The following is a 24,370-nucleotide window of genomic DNA, read 5'->3' on the forward strand; positions in this document are numbered from 1 at the left end:
ACCACCACCACCGCTACCGCCGCCGCCGCCGCCGACAGCGGGATTGCCCTCATTACAGCACACATCAGCCAACAAACGCTGTGATTTGATAACATGCGTGATGGCACGGGATTTGCCACAATAATGACGCGCCTGTTGGATGTGTGCCTCCAGCTCGCTCTGTGAACTCGCAGAAACGTTCCGCCGTCTTTTGCGATGATGCCGATGCCGTTTAGGCCGCTGTGGCGTTCGCAGGTCGTGCAACGGCCGTACCACATCAATCGGCACTGTGTAAATGTCTGAATCAAAGGGTACATTGTACATGTCGCTAATTTCACTTGTGGTCAACACATCGTGCGACATCGCGGATGTAATGAAGCTGCTGTCGTCAGCCTTGTGGCCAAGCCCAATAGTGTTGATGGAATTGTGTGAACTGGACAGTCGCGAGGAGGCCAGCGAGCAGCGTGAGTTTGGCCGGTTCAGCGTATTGTATGGGGTAATAGTGATGGTAGCAGCGCCCTGACATACTGGTGGCGTCATTAGATCCCACATGCGTTTAGGATTGATCTGTTGGGACCGGGTCACCACTGAAACCAGATTCGTAATAGGCGCGATTCTTCCTTCCGGCCAAGAGATACGGCAAGAAATCGCTAGTGCTTCCTCTACCATCGATTGTATCATGTTCTCGGCATAGTCATCAATCCATCGTGGCGTTCTGCGTCTCATTAGTCGCGCGTAATTCAGAATCGGCACCGACGAAGATTCCGAGTCTGGCGGCGATGGGCTATCCTGAAATTCTGGCGGTGGCTTGATCGCCACGTCGACCACCTCGACCTCCAACTTGCCGTCTGCGTCGCCCCAGCCTGGGCCCTTTTTCAAGGTATTGAAATTCTCGCCGCACATGCCGTCCGAATAATCAAAAGAATCTTGCGATAGGGACTTGCTCTCTATGTCGCTCTCCTGCATCTAAAAGAGATTTAGTTTCAGAAATTAAGGCTATACGGTTGCATTTGGGAAACGCGCTGTCAGCACTATAGTATCATTTCTTCTTCGTTTTATATCTAATGAATGCTACAGGTAGAATGACATAACAACGCTGATAGTGCTCTCTTTCTCCATATAGTCATTGTATGGAAAGATATATTTAATTCGAGGAAATATGATCGTCCTACCTCCATTGCAAGATGTGCTCTAACAGAATCGCTAGATATCGAACCCCCCAGGCCACTGCTACCAAGATCACTGAGAGGCCCAGCGCTTAGCGAACATGATGGCGGGGAGTCCATCTCAAATTTCGTTTGCTTCACCTATGCACTGAAAAGTCTATAGTAGCCAGAATTTTTGATATTTCCATGACACCCCCTAAAATTTAACAGCATGATTGTTAGTGTTGTAAATCACATATTTTCTTTTTAAATACCTTTAAATTGATACTACAGATATCTAACCTGAGAAAAAGTATTACAGGCAATATATGATTGCCTTACAAACTCTATATTCGTACGTTTGCTTGTACTCTGCGCATGGTCCATTATGAGTGAGAAACTGCAATGATAAGTTCTAAAGTGATGCAGTTGACAACCCTAAAACAGAAACATGATAGCACAATCTGTGTAAGTTCCATGTAGAGCAACATACGCGCAGGAAGGATGAGTCATGATATCTTTAAAGTGTCATAACTACAGATATATGAGTCATGAAGATCAATTCTTCCATTCATTTTATTCATGATCAAAGACACTTTAGATCTCAAGGCTAATCCATCCTAAAATTATTCATGCATAGACGAATCTTCCGAAAAAGAAACGGGGGAAAAAGAATATAGATTGGAGCTTTCTCTAGATAGATGAATTACAGGAGATTTTCCCGCGATGTCACTCGATAGCTAACCAAGTCCATCCGATCAGCAATTACGGCGAGTGTCGATTCTCATTGCGCGTTTAATGCTAAATACGGCTCTTCTCGCGAATCTTATCGATGACAGGGAAGCAATTCCGGAGAGAAACAAAAGGTGCTCCGATTCGGCGCTAAATGCACAATGACAGATCGGCCGGAGGAGACTTTGGAGCAGCGCCCGGCGAGGAGGAGAGGTTGACGGAGCCGAGGTTGGCTCGTACGTCGCACGTCTCAGGAAAACGTCGGGGAGGTTCGCGCTCGGGAGCTGGACGCGGGAGAGAGACGAATGGACGACGACGCCGCGGGCTTACCCCTCGCGCTAAATCGGCCGCGGCGCACTCGCGATCCAGGCCTCGTCGTCGTCGTCGTCGCGCGGGGGCACGCAGTTCATGATCGCCGCATGACGCGCGCTGTGCCCACGCCGGGACCCAATCGATATCTGTAAGACAACGCGGAGCAGCCTCACGTTTCGCCTCGCACCATGTTCGGCTCGGTCCGGTTCGTCGCGTTCCGCGCCTAGCGTCACGCCTAGCCAATCGGCGCTGCCAACCTCGCCGCACGCGATTTGCATGTAGTACTACGAGCTACGTCATGATTGTCATGAATGCCTTCGCACGTGAAGTTGCACCGATTGTACATAGAACGTACGTGGAACGTATGTTACGTGCTCATTATGTTTCAAATTCACGTTCTACATGCGGCAAATTTAGGCTCATGTTGTGTGTAGACAGCAAGAGAGAACGTATGAAAGTTTCGAAATTGCAACGCTCGCACAGTTTTGGTTTATATATTTTTTTCACTTCACATTCTGTCGATATTTAAATTTGAAATTCGAACATTTAACTCAAAATTCTTGAAATCGTGATCCTTAAAATTTTAGTTAGAACCTCTTACCGCTTATTTCATTGTAGTCTCTTGATATTTTGTCGATTTTTGAGATTTCAAATTTTTTGTGATTCGCGCGAGATACCGACAGTCGTTAATATAGTGCGCGACTTTATCGATAAAGTCGCCTGCTGTTTTACCGACCGTCGTAACTTTTTAAAGCCGCAAAGATTCAAATTTTCAAAAATCTAGAGCAAGATCATATTAGGAGAATATAATCTGATAAGAGGTGATATTAACTTAATTGATAGATCTTTTCCACATTGAAAAATTTTTATTTTAATATTGTGTCGCCAGTAATTGTAAATCAATTTTGAGTGCTCCTGCTTTCACTTGCCCTCGAACTGGGGGTCGAACCGAAAGATAACGTACAAATTCCGCGCCAACGGGATCAGCTGATCGCTCAGCGATGTCCGCAACTGCGGTCAACTGTAGCCAAGTATTGACGTAAATACCGGTGCGTATGGGAGGTATTTTTATTTATAATTGTTAGTGATCTATTTTCGTTATCCGCTCTTCTGATAGCGCAAGCAATTCTTATCCAGTCAAGTGACGATCAAGTGACAGTTTCAGAATCTTGCTATGTACGGTTTACGAAACGTGGTTGGAAAAATTGAATTAAGTGTGTTCTGATCGCGTTACGATTATTGACTTGTTCATAAAGAGATTAGAGATGAGATAAAATTACGATTTGCTGATGAGCAATATGTAAATTAAAAATTATTATAATGTCGTCTTTATATTGAAACTTATACACATATGTACAGTGACAATTAAAAGGCAAGAATAAACAAAAAAATGTTGCTGTTGCAACAATTTGCGGATTTGTTGAGCCTGATAACGATAGGCATGTGTTTCGTATTGAAAATTCCACAGATATTAAAATTGGTTTCTGTAAAATCGGCTGATGAAATGTCGATGGTAGGACTACTTTTAGAATTGACAAGGTAACTCTACATGATTATACTTCACAAGATTATTTAAAGAGCTTTTGCGAAAATTTTCACAATTGTTTCTTTTATAAATAACTTATTATTATTTATTTTCCAGTTACACTGTAATGACTAGTTATAACTATTCAAATGGATACTCATTACTATCCTACTTGGAATATCCAATAATATTAGTCCAAGAATATATACTGATATTCTTTGTGCTGAAATATTTGAGCAAGATCAATATGTGGTCTTTCTTATGTGCCATAATATACTTTGCACTGAGCAGCTGTTTGCTGCTGGGAATTGTTCCAAAAGTTATACTTACACTTTTAGCGGTAGGGTTGAATATTGCAAATAATTCTTCTATTGCTTTGAAACATTCTTTACATATATTTGAACTTTTAGCCAATGTGTACGCCGATCTCAGCTTCCAGTAAAGTCGTCCAGCTGCTAGCTATACTTCGAGCTAAAAACGCAGAATCGGTATCGCCTCTCACTTGGTTTATATCCGCCTTCACTAACCTGAGTAAGTTTTCAGTTTTGCATATGTAAAATGACGGAAACGATGGAATCAAATAATTATGTTTTAGCGAGGGTATTTACAATATGGATGGATTCTGCCGATATATTACTATTGGGAAACTTTATCATCTCTGTCCTGCTGAGTTCTAGCATCATGTTCTCTGCTTTTTATTATAGAAGTCGCCCGTTGAAGCAGGATTAAATGAATAACAGGAGAATTATACATCTAGTCACAAACGTATGTTATGGAATTGACGACTTGTGCTATATATTTGTTGAGAGCATAATCGTAAAAGGTACACCATATTTTATTTCTGCCAATAAAATATAAAAATTATTTGTCTTACATCGATTTATTTTCCTCACGTTATATATCCTAAAAGCAAAAAGATTAAAAAAGTATAATTGTATTTTATCTTAAATATGTTTTATAGTTAGATATGTAAAATATTAATATAAAAATTTATATATTTAATTCGAATGAGACGATGGAATCCATCAGACTGTCCATTACTGTCCTGAACTGTAAGATTATGCGGCTCAAGAAAACTATAAACAAGATTTTATTCTCGCGCGTATGAAGGATGCCATGTGGTTTCGACCCTTCTAAATCAGTGATCTTCAAAGTTCTATCCAATAACCTTATCTTTGTAAAAAAAATGATAACAAGATTTTATTAAGAATAAATTATTAATATGTACTCAGGAAATTTTAATTAGAATATGCATAAGCAATATGCGAAAATATCCATAATTCGCGATGTCTATGAGATATATAGAAATATCTAAAGCAAAATATGTAAAAAGGCAGTTACGACAAAATTTAGAATTTTTCCCTACTTATTTTTTTTTATCTTTATTGCAAACATATTTAATAAACTTGCGTAAAAATCTGACAAGTCCAGCTGAAGATGGTACATAAACTCAGGGTGCCTGAACTTGGATCCACGCGGGATTCAAGCTGCGACTTGAAGATCACTGATCTGTTCCACCCCCACCGAGTTCTTCTCATCTGGCAAGTCGACGGCACTGTACAAACTGTGGTCCGGACAGTCGACACCAAGAAAGCGTCCAGGCATCATCGTTTCTCTCACGAGAGAAAGAGAGAGAGAGTGAGAGAGAGAGTGAGAGAGAGAGAGGAAGGGAGCGAGGCGAAGAGCGTGGAGGGAATACGAAAGTGAAGAAAAAAAAGAGTGGAATAGTTCCGCGAAAGAACTTTAGAAGGTGTCGGATTTTCTGCTGCTGGCAGGATGCAGTTACCGGCTATCTTTGCCGGTCTTCTGCTGATCATCCGGCTGTCCAGGAGCGAAATCCTGACGCCGCCGTATTTCAATTTGGCCGAGGGCAAAGAAATCGTAGCTTCGGCTACATGCGGCGTCGACACCACCGGTCCCGAACTTTACTGCAAACTCGTCGGCGCGAACGCCGATCAGGATGAAGATATCAACTTGATTCAAGGCCAGGTAAAAATTAGCAATAAATATATTGTAAAAGAAATGGATAATGCTTGATTTGTTTGTAATACAGTGTATAATATAATGTTTATCAATCAGATATAATTCTAATCTTATCAAATTTTCTTTCAAAATTATAAATTAATCAAAATTAAATTAATAGTTAAGAAAACTCTTGTAACTTTTGACCGAAACTACAAAATATTAAAAACTTATACTAAATACTAAATAAATTTTTTGTTTAGATACTTTTATATATAGATTATATAGATATAGAAATAATTTATAGATATAGATAGAAAAAATTATGTTTTTTTCAGAATTTAAATTAATATTTGGATATACAGCAATCCGTTGAATAAATATCACGTGAACGTGATTAAAATTGATTTAACGAACTCTTGCATGCCAAGGAATTTGATATTTTCGTCTACAGTATTCGCACCGAATTTTATCTATTATCATTAAGTTCTACGAGTCCAAGAGTTTATCAGTTCTGAGGCATCGGCTCAATTACTCAACTACTTCCTTTTTTTGTCTTCTTTCATATCTTTATTCATATTAATAACTATTTGCATATATGGTCAAAATAAATGTAATATTTTATGTAAACATTTATAGTTATATATGATCTCGCACTTTTTCTGTCTTTTTATCTGGGAATTACGATAAGGTGTTGATAAAGAATTGGGAGAGATGAATGAAACCATTGATTAGTTTTCATCAATCGAGCGGCGGACGTACAAAGGAGTTTATTAAAGAAATTGATGAGATTTTTTTAACGTACCTTTTTTATTATATATAAAGTTTACTCACACATTGTGTTAATAAATTTATATATGTATGTTTTACGCTATTACACTTTTAATATTCTAAGATAAAATTTAAACATTTCTAATTAAAAATTTCTAATTAAAAATTTAATTCCGTTGAAATAATAAATAAATTATTAAATAAATAAAATAAAATGAATTTCTATGTATTTTTGTAATACGTTTGTAAATCTCCAGCGTGACTGTTCAGCGGCATTCTTGGCTATTCTGAAAATTAATATTCTCCATTGTACATTAAACATTTTGTCGATGAATCAGAACAAAAGACGACTACAGGGCTCTTTTATAAGATCCAGCTAAAAACCAGTTCGCACAGTCTATGATTGTGTTTGAAGAATGCGCTAGACTCGCAGGATCGCGTTTCCTACATGATGCTTCATCGACAGTAGAAATCGCTCGCACACAGATGAATTTCGCACAGTATATAATATATTTATTAAAAATACTAAAGTATAATGCTTTTAACATCTACGTTTATTTTTTTGCGACGTAAAATCTGAAAATTTCATTCTAATTGTCGAAACTATTTCTATAATTATTTGTATACTTATATTTTAATTGGATTGTAATTGATCAGCATCTATCTGAATCATTGATACTTAAGAATACGAGAAGCTCATGAGTTTATGACATCGTTTTTCATCGTATACCTATCTATGTGGGTAAAAGAAGATGAAACCGAAGTGAACTAGAAGCGAGGAGTCTGATAAAACGGAAGATATGAATGACCTCTCGATAACACTCGATCGTTCACCCATCCGAAATTAAGAAGTTTTCTGTGTCACAAATACAAATTCCAGAAAAAGAGTTCTTCCTTTACATATTAACTTTTAACTATCTAAATTTGCTCCTACATATTAAAATTCGTAATTAAAAATTTTTTTCTTAAAATTTTAATGTAATACAGCAATTGGAGTAAACGTGTGACGAAAATAAATAAAAATTATGTGGGCTGAGTTTCTTCTAATAAAAAATTCTTATTTCGTTGAACTTACATATAAAATAAATCTCCTAAGATTCCATTAATTAATTAATTCTTTTGTTTTTTTCGATATAACAACAAATATTACTTTCTCATAGGTATGCGATTATTGTGATCCTGAAAATCCTGAAAAAAGTCATCCGCCGGAATATGCGGTCGATGGTATGGAAACATGGTGGCAATCACCACCTTTATCCAGGGGGATGAAATACAATGAGGTCAATTTGACGATCAATCTGGAACAGGTGAGTCACTATAATATCAAATATATAGATTATTAACGAAAGTTTTCGGAGCTTGTAAAGGTCTGATTCAGAAGTAACAGGAAATAATGATGCGCAATTCTTTTATCGGCGACATAAACATTCTATCGCACAAGTAGGCGTTTTCCTGCAAGTGGGAAGATTTATCATTGGTTTACTTCCGGAGAATAATGAAAAGTGTTAAAGTCTCGAAGACGAACGAGGAAAAATGGAGTTATCAATGATATTAATTGTTTCTATTATCGAAAATTGCCGCGGCGCCATATTTTTCCAAAAATTTTTTGCGAATATCTTTTTCGTTTTTAGTTTTTATTAAATTAATATCTAATTAATCCGATGATGCGTTTGAATTGAAACTATTATTTATCGATCTATATATATATATATATAATTCTATAGTGTAACTAGCTGTTATCAGAAGTGTAGTTTATCTTTGCATATTCGAAGGCTGTCGCTCCCTCGCTAATCATCTTCTTAGAAAGGCTCATTTACACCGTTGTTAGAACATTCTTTCATCTCTTTCTCTCTTGTTTCTCTCTTTAATAATTTATTTGTAATGCTTTTTTAAATGTCTCATATCTTTTTCTCTCTTTAGTCCTGATATGTTCTTTGTTTTGCTCGAGATTTATATTATAGTCCCAAATTTCTTAGCTCTATTAAATCCTAGAAAAGAATAAATTTTTGTCTCTATCTATCTCTTTTTCTATCTCACTTTTTCTTTCAGCCAGCCTTTATACTTGAGATTTCGGTAATCGTTCTCTTTTAAAGCATCGACCCTGTATGGCACACATCTGGCATTCAATCCTCGGTTTTTAACCTTGGTTCACATTACTTTATCTGAAATAGCAAGAACGTATTCATACGAAGTTAAGATTGAAAGCTATAAATTTCAATAGATAAAGCAACAATATAGATTCCTCCGTAAAATAATGTATATAATAATTATTGGGGCAAAAAATTTCTGGAAAAAAGAGAAAATTGAATAAGAATGTTTGTCAAAAATGAATAAAGGCCAAGGAAATAGAAGGGAAAATTTGAAACAGATTTTTTTCAGGAATTTCACGTAGCTTACGTTTATATACGAATGGGCAATTCACCTCGGCCAGGACTCTGGGTCCTGGAAAAGTCGAAAGATTATGGCAAGACTTGGTCGCCCTGGCAATACTTTTCGGATTCCGCCAGCGATTGTCTGACCTACTTTGGGGTGGACAGTCACAAACCGATTACTCGAGATGACAGCGTAATCTGCACAACTGAATATTCCAAAGTCGTCCCCCTCGAGGGTGGCGAGATTCCGATTTCGATCCTAAATAATCGACCCTCAGCGAAGCATTATTTCAATTCGACTTTGTTGCAAGAATGGACGCGGGCAACCAATGTTCGTTTCCGCTTTCTCAGGACGAAGAACTTGTTGGGGCATCTCATGTCCGTCGTTCGTCAAGATCCTACCGTTACCAGAAGAGTAAGTTACACATTGATACTTTGTTCTCATTTTCTCGATGATATTTGATTTTATATGATAAATAATTAATATCCATGCTTGTCGTTGAAATACATTTTTATTTAAAGGTACAAAAAAAATCGATATTCTAAAATTTGTTTGTAATCGATATTTTCCGTTACGATTTCTTTTATATAATTCGACATTTAAAGAAGTTTATTTGTATTACAGTACTTTTATTCGATCAAAGATATCAGTATTGGCGGTCGTTGTATGTGCAACGGTCACGCGGACACTTGCGACATTCAAGACCCCAACATGCCGAAGAAACTGGTCTGCCGGTGCCAGCACAATACTTGCGGACCTCAGTGTGCAACGTGTTGCAAGGGTTTCGAACAAAAAAAATGGAGACAGTCCACAGCATTACAGAAATTTATATGCGAACGTAAAAACAATTTACTATCTTAATATTTACAAAGACAAGAATTAGCTATATACAGCGTGTCCCATAATTCATCTGATAATGCTCATGGGCAGGTAGAGCGGACTAAACTGAGTCGAAAAATCCTTTACCATTTTGCAATTTTTGCAATAGTTAACAAGATATTAATTACTAAAAATTGCCGAATATTGATCTTCAATAATTTTTTTCTCAAATACTATCAACTTTACAAAAAAACTGCAAGAGACAAAAATTGTTTACTTTCTTCTCATAGAACACTCTAAGAATTTTTTCAGAATTTTTATCAATTTTTTAGTACTGCATTTTCTTATTTTTACTAACATGAGAAAATACGGTATTAAAAAATTCTCAGAACTTTATGAGAAGAAAATAAACAATTTTTGTCTCTTACAGTTTTTCTGTAAAGTTGATAGTATCGCGTAAAGGAGCACGACAGTGTCTCATGCCATGTCTTAGCGTCGAGACACTACTATGTCTCCAGATTTGAGAAAAAAAATTATTGAAAACCAATATTCGGCAATTTTCAATTAATATCTTGTTTACTATTGCGAAAATTGCAAAATGGTACAGGACTTTTCGACTCAGTTTAGTCCGCTCTACCTGCTCGCGAGCGTTGTCGGATGAATTACGGGTACGTAGATATACACCCTATATATCTATCAATTATTATACGAATAACAAAGATTTATTAAAAATACTAATTTTAAATTTTTATTATTTTGACAATTTCTAGAATGCGTACAATTTTAAATAGTTATTTAAGATTGTTTTTTTTTAATACTAATTTTAGTTGTTGAAAATTATTTTTTTTAATCTGTAAATTATTTATAGTAACAAGTCAATTTTTATTCCTTCAATAAAATTATTGCTACTTTGCTCTATGAGAATATCAGAATGGATTTACAGAGGTAGACTATCTTGTTTTAGCAGTGAATTCATGTTTGCAGCCTGCAACTGTTTCGGACATTCGGATGAGTGCATTTACGATCCGAACATCGATGAAAAACACTTATCATTGGATATTCATGGTAATTACGAGGGTGGTGGTATTTGTCAGAATTGCAAGCACAATACTGAAGGCATCAATTGCAACCGCTGCAAACCCAAATTCTATAGACCTTGGGACAAACCACTCAACGCAACCGACGTATGTCAACGTAAGTTTATTTAAGATAAAAATCACTTTCAATATTTCTTATGAATTTTATACAAATTGGACTTTTACATGTTTAATTAGCTTGTAATTGTGATTACTTTTACTCGACTGGAAATTGCTCCGATTCTACTGGAAAATGCGAGTGCCGCAAAGAGTTTACACCGCCGAATTGTGATACTTGCAACTACGGATACTTTGGTTATCCTAATTGCTTACCTTGTCAATGTGATTTACGAGGCACTGACGGTTATCATTGCGAAGCAACTGACGGTTACTGTCCCTGCAAGCTAAACTATGCCGGTCACTATTGTAATCTCTGCGCGGAAGGATATTACAATTTTCCCGACTGCTTACGTAAGTGAATCTTTTAAAAATTATTTCGACTTTAGAGTAAAATTATTTGGAAGGTAATGTTAATCACTACGATTTCAGCTTGTGGTTGCAATTCTCTGGGTGCTCTGGACGATGTCTGCGACGTGATATCCGGTAACTGCACGTGCAAAAACAATTACGGAGGCAGAACTTGTGACATTTGCGAGGACGGGTATTTCAATTATCCTTTTTGCACATGTACGACATAAGTTTAAACTATTATAATTTTTTATATCTATTTAAAAAAATACTGTGATTATTACAGCATAATAACCGAATTTATATATTTTATCAATGATAATAATACAGATTTCAGTAAACTGATGATTTCTTTCTAACCATTATCTTCTTTTTTCAATAAGAAAATATTTTTAGATCTTTTGTATCACAAAATTTAACATTGTTTGAATGTAATACAATAAAACAGGATAAATTCTGTTTCTAAGGTAAATCAAATATAAATGAGAATTTTTTTTATTATTTATTGGACGAGAATAAAAATATAAAGAAAACAAATTATTTTTCTACATAGTTCCTTGCTATATTAATACATTTTTGCCAGTGGATAGGGAGTTTGGCAATCCCGTTTTCATAAAAAATAGTAGGTTGTATCTGCAGTCAATTGCGCACGAATTCCTCTATATTGGCATCGTCCTCGAATCCTCCCAATTCTTTTAGCGGCCCAAACAAATGATAATTGAGATAAATCTTTCCATGCGATTATCATTTGTTTAGGCCACTAAAAGAATTGGGAAGATTCGAGGACGATGCCAATATAAAGGAATTCGTGTGCACAATTGGCTGCAGACACAACCTACTACCTTTTATGAAAATTTTTATTTTCATCCAATAAATAATAAAAAAAGTTCCCGTTTATATTTGATTTACCATTGCATATTTATGACACGAATCTTAAGCATTGTTTCTTCGTGCAACTTGCAGATTGCAATTGTGATGCGCGCGGAACGGAGCCCGGTATTTGCGACAAGACGGATGGTGTTTGTTTGTGCAAGGAAGGATACGGTGGCGTTAGATGCGACCAATGTACACCTGGATATTATGGCTATCCTAATTGCGTGCCATGCAACTGTAGTTCTGTTGGCTCATCCAGTATCAGTTGTGATGCCACGGGCAAATGCTCGTGCCTCGCCAATTTCGCCGGAAGGACTTGCAGTCAATGCAGTCCAGGATACTACAAATATCCGGAATGCATTGGTACGTAATTCACGCCGAAATTCTCATTATTTTATTATTTTTAAATAATTTAATAATATCGACATTTTAATTTATCTTATTAATAAAATTAATCATGATTATATTTTGTGTCAATTAAATATCTTTTAATATTTTAATCTTAGCATGCAATTGTGATAGTCATGGCTCGATCGGTGTGTCCTGTGACGGCGAAGGTAAATGCCAATGCCGTGAGAACTTCGACGGCATTCGATGTGAGCAATGTAAAGAGGGTTACTACAACTTTCCTACTTGTGAGGGTTGTAACTGCGATCCGGCTGGCATAGTCGCAACTTTCCAAGGTTGCGGCTCTTTGCCACCCGGCGAACTTTGCCAGTGCAAGGAGCGCGTTGAAGGAAGAATATGTAATCAATGCAAGCCGCTTTATTGGAATCTGCAGCCTTACCATCCAGACGGTTGCGAAGGTTCGGATTTATTTCGGACATAATAAATAACTTTCATAAAATTAACATTGTATTTATAAAATAATTATGTGTTATATTTGTAAAAGGAATAATTACATAACACATTAAAATATTTTATTTTTTATAAAATATATTTGTATTTAAGAATGTCATTGTAACATTCCTGGAGTCATCGGCAGCATCGGCGAATGTGACACTAAGACTGGACAGTGTATCTGCAAACCTGGCGTAACCGATAGAGGATGCAGCCGATGCATCGACGGAACATATAATCTTCAGGAAAACAATCTCTTTGGTTGTTCTGGTAGGTCAATCAATTATATTCCGTTTCGTAATATTTAATTTTTAATTTTAACATCACATCTTTCAATCAAGATTGCTCTTGCGACGTTGGCGGTTCCGTCAACCCGATATGTGACAAGCAAACTGGCCAATGCCCTTGCCAACCACGAATTACCGGTCTAACGTGCAAGGAGCCTCTAAAGGCGCATTACTTCCCTACTCTTCATCAGTATCAATACGAAGCCGAAGTTGGTAAAACTCCCAGTGGTAGCGGCGTCCCCTATGGTTTCGCGGAAGACATCTTTCCACACTTCAGTTGGAAGGGTTACGCCGAGTTTACTAATCAACAAAAAGAGATTATACTGGGCGTGGGTATCGGCAAGTCTTCGCTCTATCGGATGGTTTTACGTTATGCTAATCCCAATAATGACCCCGTCCTCGGTACTATCACTATCACTCCTGACAGTCCATCTGAGATAGAACAGCAGTTTACAGTTAACTTTAAGCCGACCACGCGACCGTCCTTCGTAACAGTTGCCGGACCACATGGCAATCATCCATTGCCCATGGTGATGAATCCCGGACACTGGTCCATCAAAATCAGCACAAAGAGAAGTATGTTCCTTGATTACTTCGTTTTATTACCATCGGAATACTACGAGGGCGGCATATTGACACAGGACGTGAATGTGCCCTGCGAAGTCGGCTACAAGGGACTCTGCAGGCACTATGGATATCCGAACTTGACACGGTTTGATTCAGTCCACGGCGCTGGTGGCTTTCTTAACGAAAATAATGTCCGGATTCCGTTAACCGAGTATTTTACCGATCATGAGACCTTGCAAGAAATTAACGAGGATGAAGTACCACTCATAAACAATCAACAAGAAGAAATCCATTTTGAACTAAGAGTCAGCAAACCTGGTCCTCACGTTCTCGTGGTGACTTATGTCACTCCGCGGGATGAGCAAGATACCTCAGTACTGTTAATCGAGGCGAATACCGTTGGCAAAGGTAAAGTCACTCTCAATCCCTGTAAGTATACCAGTACGTGTCGTCAGGTTATTACGGATACTTACGGTAAGGTGGCTGTCATGAATTTCCCATCAAATTACGTTAGCTTGGTACTGACCGGTGAGCCGACCTCAAACGTCGCGATCGACTCGATAGTGGCGATTCCCTATCATCAATGGTCACTGGATTATATAAAGCCCAAATCTGTCTGTGTAAGGAAAAATGGCAAATGTATACAAGGACTTTTTCCCGATGCCGCCGACGCCAAGAAGATCGAATTCGAGACTTCTAATAACATCCTCGAAACTGAAACTCGACCTCCCGGTATTTATGATAATGCCACTAAATTGATCTACCTAGGTGATGGCGATATGGTGGATATTCACGCGAAGGTGTCCCAACCGGGAGATTACATCTTTGTGGTACAATATTATCAACCGGATCATCCTCAGTTCGAGCTAGATGTGTTAGTGCAGAACGGCAAATTCTACGAGGCGAAAGTGCCGGTTCCTCACTGTCCTAGTAACAGCGGCTGTCGCAGCATTATACGTCAAATTGACAACAACGATACCAGATTTCAGCTGATTGAAAATTTTGTGCTGACACTGAAAGAACCTGGCCACGGTATCTGGTTAGACTATGTCCTGGTGATCCCAGCGGATCAGTACAATGAGAAGATCCTTAGTAAATTGCAGTTCGACGAAACAAATGAATTCATTAAACGTTGCGGCAGCAATCATTTCCATATCAATGTTACCGAGGATGGCTTCTGCCGTGACTCGACTTTTTCGTTAACGGCTAATTATAATAATGGTGCATTGCCTTGCAATTGCGACAGCGAAGGTTCCACCAGCTTCGAGTGCGAAAAATTCGGCGGCCAATGTCCTTGTCGATCGAATATCATCGGCAGACGATGCGAGATCTGCAAGTCTGGCTTTTACGGCTTCCCCAGATGTAGACCATGTAATTGTCCTGCTCTTTGTGAACGGGATACCGGCAGATGCATTTGTCCACCTCGAGTAACGGGTCAGCGATGCGATGAATGTGAACCCGGCACCTACGGATTCCACCCGATTATCGGTTGCGAGGAGTGCAACTGTTCACCTCTGGGCGTCTTGGATGGTGATCTACAGTGCGATTTACTCGACGGCAGTTGCCGTTGCAAGGAGAACGTGGTGGGTCGTCAATGTGACCGTTGCCGCGCCGGTTACTCGCAGTTCCCGCATTGCGAGCGTTGCGACTGCGATTCACGCGGCACAACTGCCGATATCTGCGATCAATATACGGCCGAGTGCTTCTGCAAGACAAATGTGCAAGGTCAGGCATGCGACGTGTGCCGCGAGGGCACCTTCAATATTCAGGCTGAAAATACAGACGGTTGTACTAAGTGCTTCTGCTTTGGCAAGACTACTAGGTACGTTCCATATTTGCCATCATCATTGTTAGTAAACTCTATAAATCTATAAATCATCATTAATAGGGATTGATTGTTATCAACGTGTAAGTTAAAAGAATTTTTTTTTAAAAGATGTATATATTCATTCAGATGCGCTTCCGCGAATCTCTATTGGACTCATATTATGGATATGGCTGGTTGGGAATTGATCACACCCATTGATAAGAGTGGCAACTTTACCACTCTATCAACCTATCCTGTAGAGAATGCAACTACAATCACGGTCTCGCTCATCGCCAACGACACTTTCGAGAACGTCATCTACTTTTCGGCACCTGAAACCTATCTCGATAAAAAGTTAACTTCTTACGGTGGTTACTTAAATTATAGCGTCTATTATAGCACGGGACCCTTCGGCAAGGCTGTCAGCGCCGCCGATGTAATTCTTCAAGGCGCTAATACTACGTTATTTTATTATTCCGATGAACAGCCACCATCCTTTGTCAACTTTAGAGCGTCTGTCCGTCTCGTCGAAGCTAACTTCGTAACTAGCAACAGACTCAGCGCTACCAGAGAACAAATTATGGTTGTTCTCGAAGATTTACGTGGAATATACGTGCGTGCTACGTACTGGAATCCCAGCATCATGGCTTCGTACGTATCAATGATTCTTTCATCGAGATGTCGAAGGATCGTTATCATTTCCATGTAATAAATATCTTTACAGATTATCATACGTAACTTGGGACATTACAACGGAACAATATTCAGCTCAATATAGCATCCCGGCTAGCAGCGTAGAACAGTGTCAGTGTCCACCCAATTATCAAGGACTTTCGTGTGAGGAATGCGCTCCAGGATATTATAGGATCAAGTCAGGACCATATGGAGGCTACTGCGCGCCTTGTCAATGTAACGGCCATGCAACTACCTGCGATGTAAACACCGGGATCTGTCAGGTGAATTGTGAAAACTTCTCTGAGCTAAAATTTATTTATTTGTTTTTTAAGTCTATAACTTTCTGATTCTCTTCGCAGAATTGCAAGAATGGCACCATCGGCGACCATTGCGAATTTTGTGAGCAAGGTTACTACGGTAACGCCACTGTGGGCACACCGACGGATTGTCTGATTTGTGCATGCCCGTTACCGGTCGCCTCCAATAACTTTGCCACCGGCTGCGAGGTGAATGAGGAGGGCAATAAGATTAGCTGCGACTGTCTGCCCGGATATTATGGTGCTCGATGTGAGGCTTGCGCTGCCGGTTACTTTGGCAATCCTGAAGTGTACGGCGATTACTGCAAGCCATGCGAGTGCTCCGGCAATATTGACACCAATCAAATTGGCTCATGTGACAGTATCACTGGTCAGTGCTTGCAATGTTTAAACAATACCTACGGTGAAGCGTGTAATCTGTGCGCTCCCGGTTACTTCGGTGATGCCGTGGAGCGGAAGGACTGTCGTAACTGTGTATGCGATGACTGCGGGATGGAACATTGCGACAGCTACAGCGGGCAATGTTTCTGTCGAGAAAATGTTATTGGCGGACAATGCGATCACTGTGCACCCGATCATTACGGTTTCGGTACCTGCAATGGATGCAGACCATGCGACTGTGGCTTGGCTTCGGAGAGTAGCCAATGCGACGGAGAAACGGGACAGTGCAAATGTATGCCAGGTGTCACCGGTCGCAGATGCGACCAATGTATTCAGGGATATTGGAATTACGGACGTGATGGATGCACATGTAAGACCATTTCTCATTACATAATCACTTTTATAAATATCGTGAGTAAAATTGTCAATCGTGGAACAAAAATTTATTTTACTACGAACGAGACTGATCCATGCCTTTCTTAAATTGCTCAATAATTATAAAACGGGCTTTATGAATTAAAGTTTATTTGGATTAAAGATTAGATAAATCATTAGAATAATGTATAATTATTCATTTCTTTCAGCGTGTGAATGTCACACTGGTTATTCTGTCGGCGTGTCTTGCAACACAACCACTGGTCAATGCACCTGTTTACCTGGTGTGATTGGTGAAAAGTGCGACCACTGTCCGTATCGGCACGTGCTTATTCCGTCGCAAGGTTGTTTCTCCTGCGGTTCCTGCACGGGAAATCTTTTGGATGTCACAGATGAACTAGCCGATTTAGTAGAGCCTGTCTCGCGCGAGTATAGTGTAAATAAAATAAAATAATTCATGAATATATATATATATATTTATATACACATTGTTTAAAAATTAATATAACTTAATGTTCTTAATACACTTTCAGACGGTTGCGGAGGGCTACTTTACAAATCAACGACTTAAGTTTATCAACGATACAGTCAACGAGCTCGATCCCGAAGTTAAATTATTAGATCCAAGTCGAGTAAATCTACTACCATTGCAAGAGAAACTGAAACGGCTGGAAAATGAAATGTACTATCAAAAACAACAAATTGATTTTACCGCTGAGGATAGCGGCAAGTGGAAGGATAACGCAGAGAATACATTGCAGGACATGAACACTCTGGAGAAAGATGTGGTACACAAGATTGGCTTAGTAAATCAGATCGTATCGGAAGTGCAATCCTTAGCACTGAATATTGAATTGGGAACAGGTGCCAAGGTCGATAATGCATTGAACGAAGCGAAGGAGATTCTAAAAAGAATCAAGGATGTCTCCTTCACTGAATTTCGGGACAATGCCGTGGACCAAGCGGATCAGGCCAATATTCTAATATCCGAAATGCAACAGTACAGTTTTCCGGCCAGCAACCTAAGCTTCGCTGTGACTGACCTTAACGTCAGGATAAAAAATATCAGCGCCAAGATGGATGACCTGCTGGACACCGTGCAAATAGCTCAAGATACTGCCACTATAGCAGATAAGCTGAATCGAGAGAATAGAATCGCTGCACAGAGTGGCAACCTTGACGTTGTGAAAAACTCTACTGCCGAGGCCAAAGAAGACTTGGAAGCTGGGGAACAACTCAAGAATAACGCCAGTGATTTCCTTAATCATGCAAAGACTAATATCGATCTTCTACGTGAGTATTTTTGATGCTTTGATACTTTGATTGGTAATTGTAAAAATAATAATAAAAACGATTACAAAAATAATTTTCCTTTTCTTTAGAATTTCTTTTTTCTTTTCTAGGAACTAACACTGACAGCGATGTGATTGATCGACTGAATAACACCATTGCGTTAAATGATGAAATGTTGATAGATCTGGCTGAGCCAGTGCAAAAAGCCCATGCTCATGCAGCATACCTACACAATCGTTCATTAGAATTGGATAGTCTATTAACTGATACTCGTAATACTAACGCGGTAAGAGCTGTTTCAGCATACAGGGATATTGAAACCGCAATTCAAGCTGCAAAAGATGCTGCAGACAATGCCATAATCGCTGCTGAGAACGCGACATCACTGGTAAAAAACTGAACATCATAATTTTGATTCATATCTATTTTCTTGAATGAATTTTATTTTGTTTGTTAATGTCAGACTGATGGAATCGAGCAAAAGATGCTGGATTCTCGAAACGAGTGCTTCAAATTGTTAGCCGCCGCGCAGTTCGCTCTAACAAAAACGACGGGTCAGCCCGAGAATGATTTGCGAGACGCAAGAAACAACGCGACTCTGATTGATAATCAAAATAAACGTAACAAGGAGTTTCTCGACTCTATCGACAAGTACAGCTTATTTTTTCTATGTTTTAATCTCAAGTCATTTTATTTTCTATAATTAAATATAAAAATAATGTTACTAAATTAAATTGATTTAGAAACAACAAGCATAAGGCACGTTAAGTATTAAAGCATACATCTATTCTTGATAAATAAAAATTGTAGGACGCTTGGCAACATTCCTTCGCAATCGTCTTCAGTTGCATACGATGCCATGAATCAAGCAATGAATGTCGAAAGTAACATCAAAGTTGCCATTGATGACATGAACGGCATTGTGAATCAAATTCCGGAAGATTTGCGGGAGACAAAACAACTCTCGAAGAATACGTCAGAAACGATCCGCGAAATCTCGCAGGCAAATAAGCAGCTGGATGGTGTAGATAAAGTGATGCCAAACATCAACAGTCTGCTAAACAGTCTAAATGACAACCAGAAATCAATCGACTCAATCGGGAATGATTTGCAAAGTAAAATTGAGGCCCTGAGAAATAAAATCGCGAATGCCCGGGAACTAGCCAATCGGTTCAAGATCGGTTTGGCCTTCTACAGGAACACTACTTTGGAACTGAAAAATCCAGAGAGCCTGCCGTTACTATCTACATCTACAAAGATATCCCTATATTTCAGGACCAACAAGACCAACGGTTTTCTGTTGTATCTCGGTAATGAGGAAAAGTCAAAGCTACCACGTTCTAAAGCGGTGAGCCTATTAAAATCTAATATAATCATGAAAATGAGCTAATTTGTTCAAAGAAATATGAAGAAAATTTTCTCAACAATAATTTTATATTTCGTAGCATGATTTCATGGCGTTATTGATTGAAAGCGGATATCCCGTGCTTATAGTCGATCTGGGATCTGGACCAGAAAGGATAAATCACAACAAATTTGTATCGGATGATGTGTGGCGACAGATAATTATCGACAGGTTGGCATCAGTTCGTATGACTTTATCTAGTCCAAAGTAATTTTGTATTGAGATGTTCCTCAAAATTTTTCTTTCAGAACTGGCAAAAATGTCAAGTTAATCGTTCGCGAAGATATTGGCGAGGGCAAAGATACATTGCATGAGAAAGAGCGGGTCTTGTCAGGCCCTTATTACATTTTTAATGTGGATCAGGAGCATTCGAAGCTCTTTGTCGGTGGTTATCCATCGTCCTTCCACATCCAAGATGCCGTGACCGCATCTTCTTTCGAGGGTGAAATGGAGGAATTGATGATAGGCGACATACCGGTATCTTTCTGGAACTTTGTCGATGGCGAGAACAATCAGAACAGTGCACTCGAACGCGACAAACTCATTAATTTCGCGCCGAGCAGAGGTTACCGTTTTGATCGACACGGTTACGCAATACTTAGTAAAAAGAGTTCGCAGATTACGCCAGATACTAGGAAGTTCATCATCAAACTATCTTTCAAAACTTTTGTGGAAGACGGATTGATTTATTTAATGGGCAAGGGAAGACAGTTCTTGTCTTTAGAAATGAGAAATGGTCAATTGTTATATCAGTACGATCTTGGCGAAGGTACTATTGTTTTGAGGTCCTCAGATAAATACAACGATGGTAATTGGCATACTCTAGAGGCCATCAGACAAGATACAATGGGCGCACTGAAGGTAGACGACCACACAGTCGCGTCGAGTCAAGAGAGAGGAACCACCAAACCTTTGGCCTCATCGGATCACATTTATTTTGGTGGATATCCGCCTAATGCAAAACGTCCTTATGATTCGGTTACCAACAATGGTTTCGAAGGATGCATTGATGACGTAGTCATCCTGGACACTTCGGTCGATCTCACGCGCAACGTGCAGGCATTTGGAGTTATGCCTGGTTGTCCAGTCAGGGTAATTAGCGGAATGTTAATTATTCGCAGATCATAAATGAAAAATTTCCTATTTAAAACACTAGAGTTCGACCGAAACTTTTACCGAAACTGAAAACGAACGCTCATTACGTGTCAGCTTCGATTGAAATCATATAGTTCTTCTTCATAAATATTAATTTTAATATGTGTAATTATTGTTTCAATAATTAAATTATGAAGAAGAAGTACTTATATTCTTTGGTCAAAATTGACACACAACCGAAATTTCAGTTTTCGATTTCGACTGAAATTTAATAAATTATTTATGAAGAAAAAATATATGATATATGGGCATATTTATTCATATGATCTTTATAGGATTCCTATTTTTTAATTTTGGTTTCGGTTTCGGTTGAAATTGACATGTAGCCGAGTGTTTCGGTTCAGTTTCGGCAAAAGTTTCGGTCGAACTCTATGAAAAAACTGAACTTTTCATTATGCAGATTTTCGTCTTATCACTAACTCTTAAAATTATTTCTTTCAGTTTGCCAGTCTCGTCTCTTTCGAGAAAAACACACCTGGCTATGTAAGATGGCGCAATTTAGCATCCGATGGTTTACAAGTGAATCTCAAATTTAAAACACTAGCCAGCGATGGTCTAATTTTCTATGCAACCAACGACAATCAGCAGAACGCGGCTACTAGTTATCTGTCACTGGTGGACGGACAGTTGGTATTCACCAGTCAGGGTGAGGAGCTCAGGACAAGCCCGTCGGATGTTAAGTTTAACGATAATGAATGGCACGTGGTAACCGCCACTCATGACCAATCGGCTCTTAGCCTCGACATTGACGATACGAAGAACTACAGCACCGATTCGGCGCCGCCATCGTTGCATTTCCTCTACGGCAACTTATACATTGGTGGACTGCCATCAAATTTCGATTTGGATGAACAGAAAATCGTGCCCTTCGTCGGTTGCATTGGTGATGCGACCCTCAACAGCGAGATCATAATCAATTTCGCCAATACAACCGAGAGACCACACGCATTTCTAGGAAAGTGCAAAGGCAGTGATCAGGCGCGTACGTTGAGATATTTTGATTAATGGAATTATTGTTTTAAACTATGTTTCAGCTGTATTTAATCGCTTAAATCTTTTTAGTTTCACCACCCGTCGTTGAACCTGAATTCTTGCCGCCATTATTACCGTCGGAAGGTCCGGAAGATATAGTAGAATCGTCGACTCAAATCAGTAAGTGAAGTAAAACAACTGCATAAAATAAAATTTATATACATAAATTGTATTGACATAAATAACGATAAATAGATAGGACAGAAACAAATTATTTTCTTTTAGATATAATAGAAGTCGATATAGACAAAGAAGATGAGAAAGAAGAAGAAGAAGAACCAGAACTGGAAGGACGAATTAATGTAGACAAATATGATTTCACGACGACTACTACGCAAAGGCCAACTGAACAGCCTGAAATCATCGACAAGTGTCACTTGCCATACTACCCGGCAACAGATCCTGATCTTGAGAATGCTTGGCGATTTGGTATTTTGCATATTTTTAAATATAATAAGAGAAAAATATGCAAATGAAAATATTAATCAATAAAATTTTTCAAACGCCTAATGACTTTTTTTAGGTACTGCAAGGAACAGTAGATTAGAATATAGGACACTGAATGGAAGGTACAAAGACGACTATGATTTCCAGATTGATATAAAAACTATGGCGGACGATGGAATCATATTCTATACTTCCGACCTCAGTAAGCAAGACTTAATCGCCGTGTACATGCTCGATGGAAAGGTAAAGAAGTACTTTTCTTCTGGAAAATTGTTTCACAGATCGTCTTGATCTTAGAAAATTATTCTTCTAGATTCACTACAAATTCGACTGTGGAAGCGGACCAGCATTGCTAGTGAGTGACAAGATGATCAATAACAATCAATGGCATATCATAATCTTCAAGAGAGATGGTAACTACGGTCAACTAATCGTGGATGATGAGGAAGCAGTGACCGGATACTCATTGGGACACACCATTGCTATCAATATCAATCCGCCATTCTTCGTAGGAGGCGTTTTGCCAGAAATATCCAGTATTGCATACACAAATATTGTAAGATTACATGAACTTTAATCTCATACTTAGGATTGCAAGAGTATAACAATATTTTTGTTTCAGGGTCTTAATAAAACGTTCAGTGGCTGTATAGGAAATTTCATGATGAACGGACAACTCGTCGGAGAACCATCAGAAAAGGTAGGCGTAATACCTTGCTCGAAGAGAGTCGAGCCCGGTCTCTTCTTCTTTCCAGGAAATGGCAGTAATTTATTCAAAGCAGGTAAGGAAATTAATACAAATGTACGTTTGGTTAAATAACAAAATATTTTAATATCGATTCTAATTGTAATTAACTAAACCAAAGATTATTAGTAAAAGAAATATTTTATTAATTTTCAGTCGATAAGTTTAACGTGGACCGCACAGTCGATATTCAAATGGATATAAAACCGCGATCTACATCTGGACATTTGCTATCAGTGCACGGTAAAAGGGATTATCTCGTCCTAGAGATGATTAATGGTACCATCAAATTTCTCATAAAGACACAGAGAGGCTCGATTGAGACCGCATTCGAGCCGACGAAACCAAACTCCTTGTGTGATGGTCATTGGCACAATATTCGAGGTAGATAGCATTATATCGAGTCAATTGATGTTAAGAGTACTCTTGAAGCGATTTTAATTTTAACGATTTTTTTATTGATTTAAAGTTTACCTTTAATTAAAATAAGGCACTAAGAGTGTAACAGTCGATTTTACTTAAATCGCGTTCTACTATTACTTTTTTTTTTTCAACAGCCGTCAAACAGAAAAATGCAGTACTCCTATCAGTCGATCACAAACCGGCACCGCCCGGAATTGGCGGCAAAAACGTAGCTAGAGTCTTATCAAAACATCCGATATTCATCGGTGGGCATCCGATGCTGGGAAGAAGATTACGAGGAAGTACTTCGCAGGCTCAATATGTCGGCTGTATCAATAATATTTTGATCAACATGAAACCCATCAGCATCAGGCCTGAACGAGCCTACGGACAAGTTATTACCGGTGTATGCCCGACAATTTAAAATGATTAACGAATTCTGAATTTATTATAGCTTTATCCAAAATTCTAATCAGATTTTCTTCTCCTCAAAATATTTTATTAATCTCTGACACGTTTAATAAAAAAATAACAGATAAGTAATAAGTCAAAAATCAAACTTGTAAAATTAATATATATATTTTTATCTAAAAATAATATTTTCTCG

The 24,370-nt window shown here is 38.6% G+C and overlaps 3 protein-coding genes across 3 annotated transcripts in view; 2 read left to right on the forward strand and 1 right to left on the reverse strand.

The window, feature by feature from the left end:
• Positions 1-2,369, reverse strand: part of LOC108722137 (Suppressor of Cytokine Signaling at 16D) — a 5,835-nt gene extending 3,466 nt beyond the window's left edge. Inside the window, exons 1-4 of the mRNA XM_018447083.1 lie at positions 1,835-2,369; positions 1,428-1,562; positions 1,152-1,341; positions 29-945 (exon numbers count right to left, since the gene is read on the reverse strand). Coding sequence (XP_018302585.1) covers positions 29-945; positions 1,152-1,265 — 1,031 coding nt within the window. The 5' untranslated portion in view covers positions 1,266-1,341; positions 1,428-1,562; positions 1,835-2,369. The remainder of the gene's footprint in view (positions 1-28; positions 946-1,151; positions 1,342-1,427; positions 1,563-1,834) is intronic.
• An 891-nt stretch (positions 2,370-3,260) lies between these two features.
• Positions 3,261-4,518, forward strand: LOC108722149 (PQ-loop repeat-containing protein 3). The gene is made up of 4 exons (XM_018447105.1): positions 3,261-3,707; positions 3,811-4,033; positions 4,104-4,224; positions 4,289-4,518. Exons 1-4 carry the CDS (start codon positions 3,559-3,561, stop codon positions 4,420-4,422), a joined length of 627 nt encoding a protein of 208 aa, XP_018302607.1. The 5' UTR covers positions 3,261-3,558; the 3' UTR covers positions 4,423-4,518.
• A 767-nt stretch (positions 4,519-5,285) lies between these two features.
• LanA (laminin subunit alpha) lies at positions 5,286-24,292 on the forward strand. Its single transcript, XM_018447130.1, has 29 exons — positions 5,286-5,682; positions 7,587-7,733; positions 8,806-9,213; positions 9,424-9,637; positions 10,603-10,812; positions 10,893-11,165; positions 11,244-11,381; positions 12,126-12,398; positions 12,542-12,841; positions 12,987-13,145; positions 13,217-15,551; positions 15,684-16,187; positions 16,261-16,492; positions 16,571-17,279; positions 17,494-17,720; positions 17,818-18,577; positions 18,688-18,965; positions 19,041-19,228; positions 19,388-19,925; positions 20,023-20,153; positions 20,231-21,074; positions 21,579-22,119; positions 22,200-22,289; positions 22,395-22,598; positions 22,693-22,859; positions 22,930-23,172; positions 23,239-23,398; positions 23,518-23,745; positions 23,919-24,292. Exons 1-29 carry the CDS (start codon positions 5,470-5,472, stop codon positions 24,185-24,187), a joined length of 10,983 nt encoding a protein of 3,660 aa, XP_018302632.1. The 5' UTR covers positions 5,286-5,469; the 3' UTR covers positions 24,188-24,292.
• Positions 24,293-24,370: the final 78 nt, after the last annotated feature.

Source organism: Mycetomoellerius zeteki, unplaced genomic scaffold (genome assembly GCF_001594055.1).
Source record: "Mycetomoellerius zeteki isolate Tzet28-1 unplaced genomic scaffold, Tzet1.0 scaffold198, whole genome shotgun sequence".
Taxonomy (NCBI): domain Eukaryota; kingdom Metazoa; phylum Arthropoda; class Insecta; order Hymenoptera; family Formicidae; genus Mycetomoellerius; species Mycetomoellerius zeteki.

What these genes read in the sequence shown, in the direction of transcription:
- LOC108722149 (XM_018447105.1), top strand. Translation starts at nt 3,559, where the DNA reads ATGTTGCTGTTGCAACAATTTGCGGATTTGTTGAGCCTGATAACGATA. An exon ending in CTACTTTTAGAATTGACAAG is followed by an intron (nt 3,708 to 3,810) that starts GTAACTCTACAT and finishes TTTATTTTCCAG; the next exon opens with TTACACTGTAATGACTAGTT. An exon ending in TTATACTTACACTTTTAGCG is followed by an intron (nt 4,034 to 4,103) that starts GTAGGGTTGAAT and finishes TTGAACTTTTAG; the next exon opens with CCAATGTGTACGCCGATCTC.
- LanA (XM_018447130.1), top strand. Translation starts at nt 5,470, where the DNA reads ATGCAGTTACCGGCTATCTTTGCCGGTCTTCTGCTGATCATCCGGCTG. An exon ending in TTTCTCGACTCTATCGACAA is followed by an intron (nt 19,229 to 19,387) that starts GTACAGCTTATT and finishes TAAAAATTGTAG; the next exon opens with GACGCTTGGCAACATTCCTT. An exon ending in TGTACATGCTCGATGGAAAG is followed by an intron (nt 22,860 to 22,929) that starts GTAAAGAAGTAC and finishes TTATTCTTCTAG; the next exon opens with ATTCACTACAAATTCGACTG.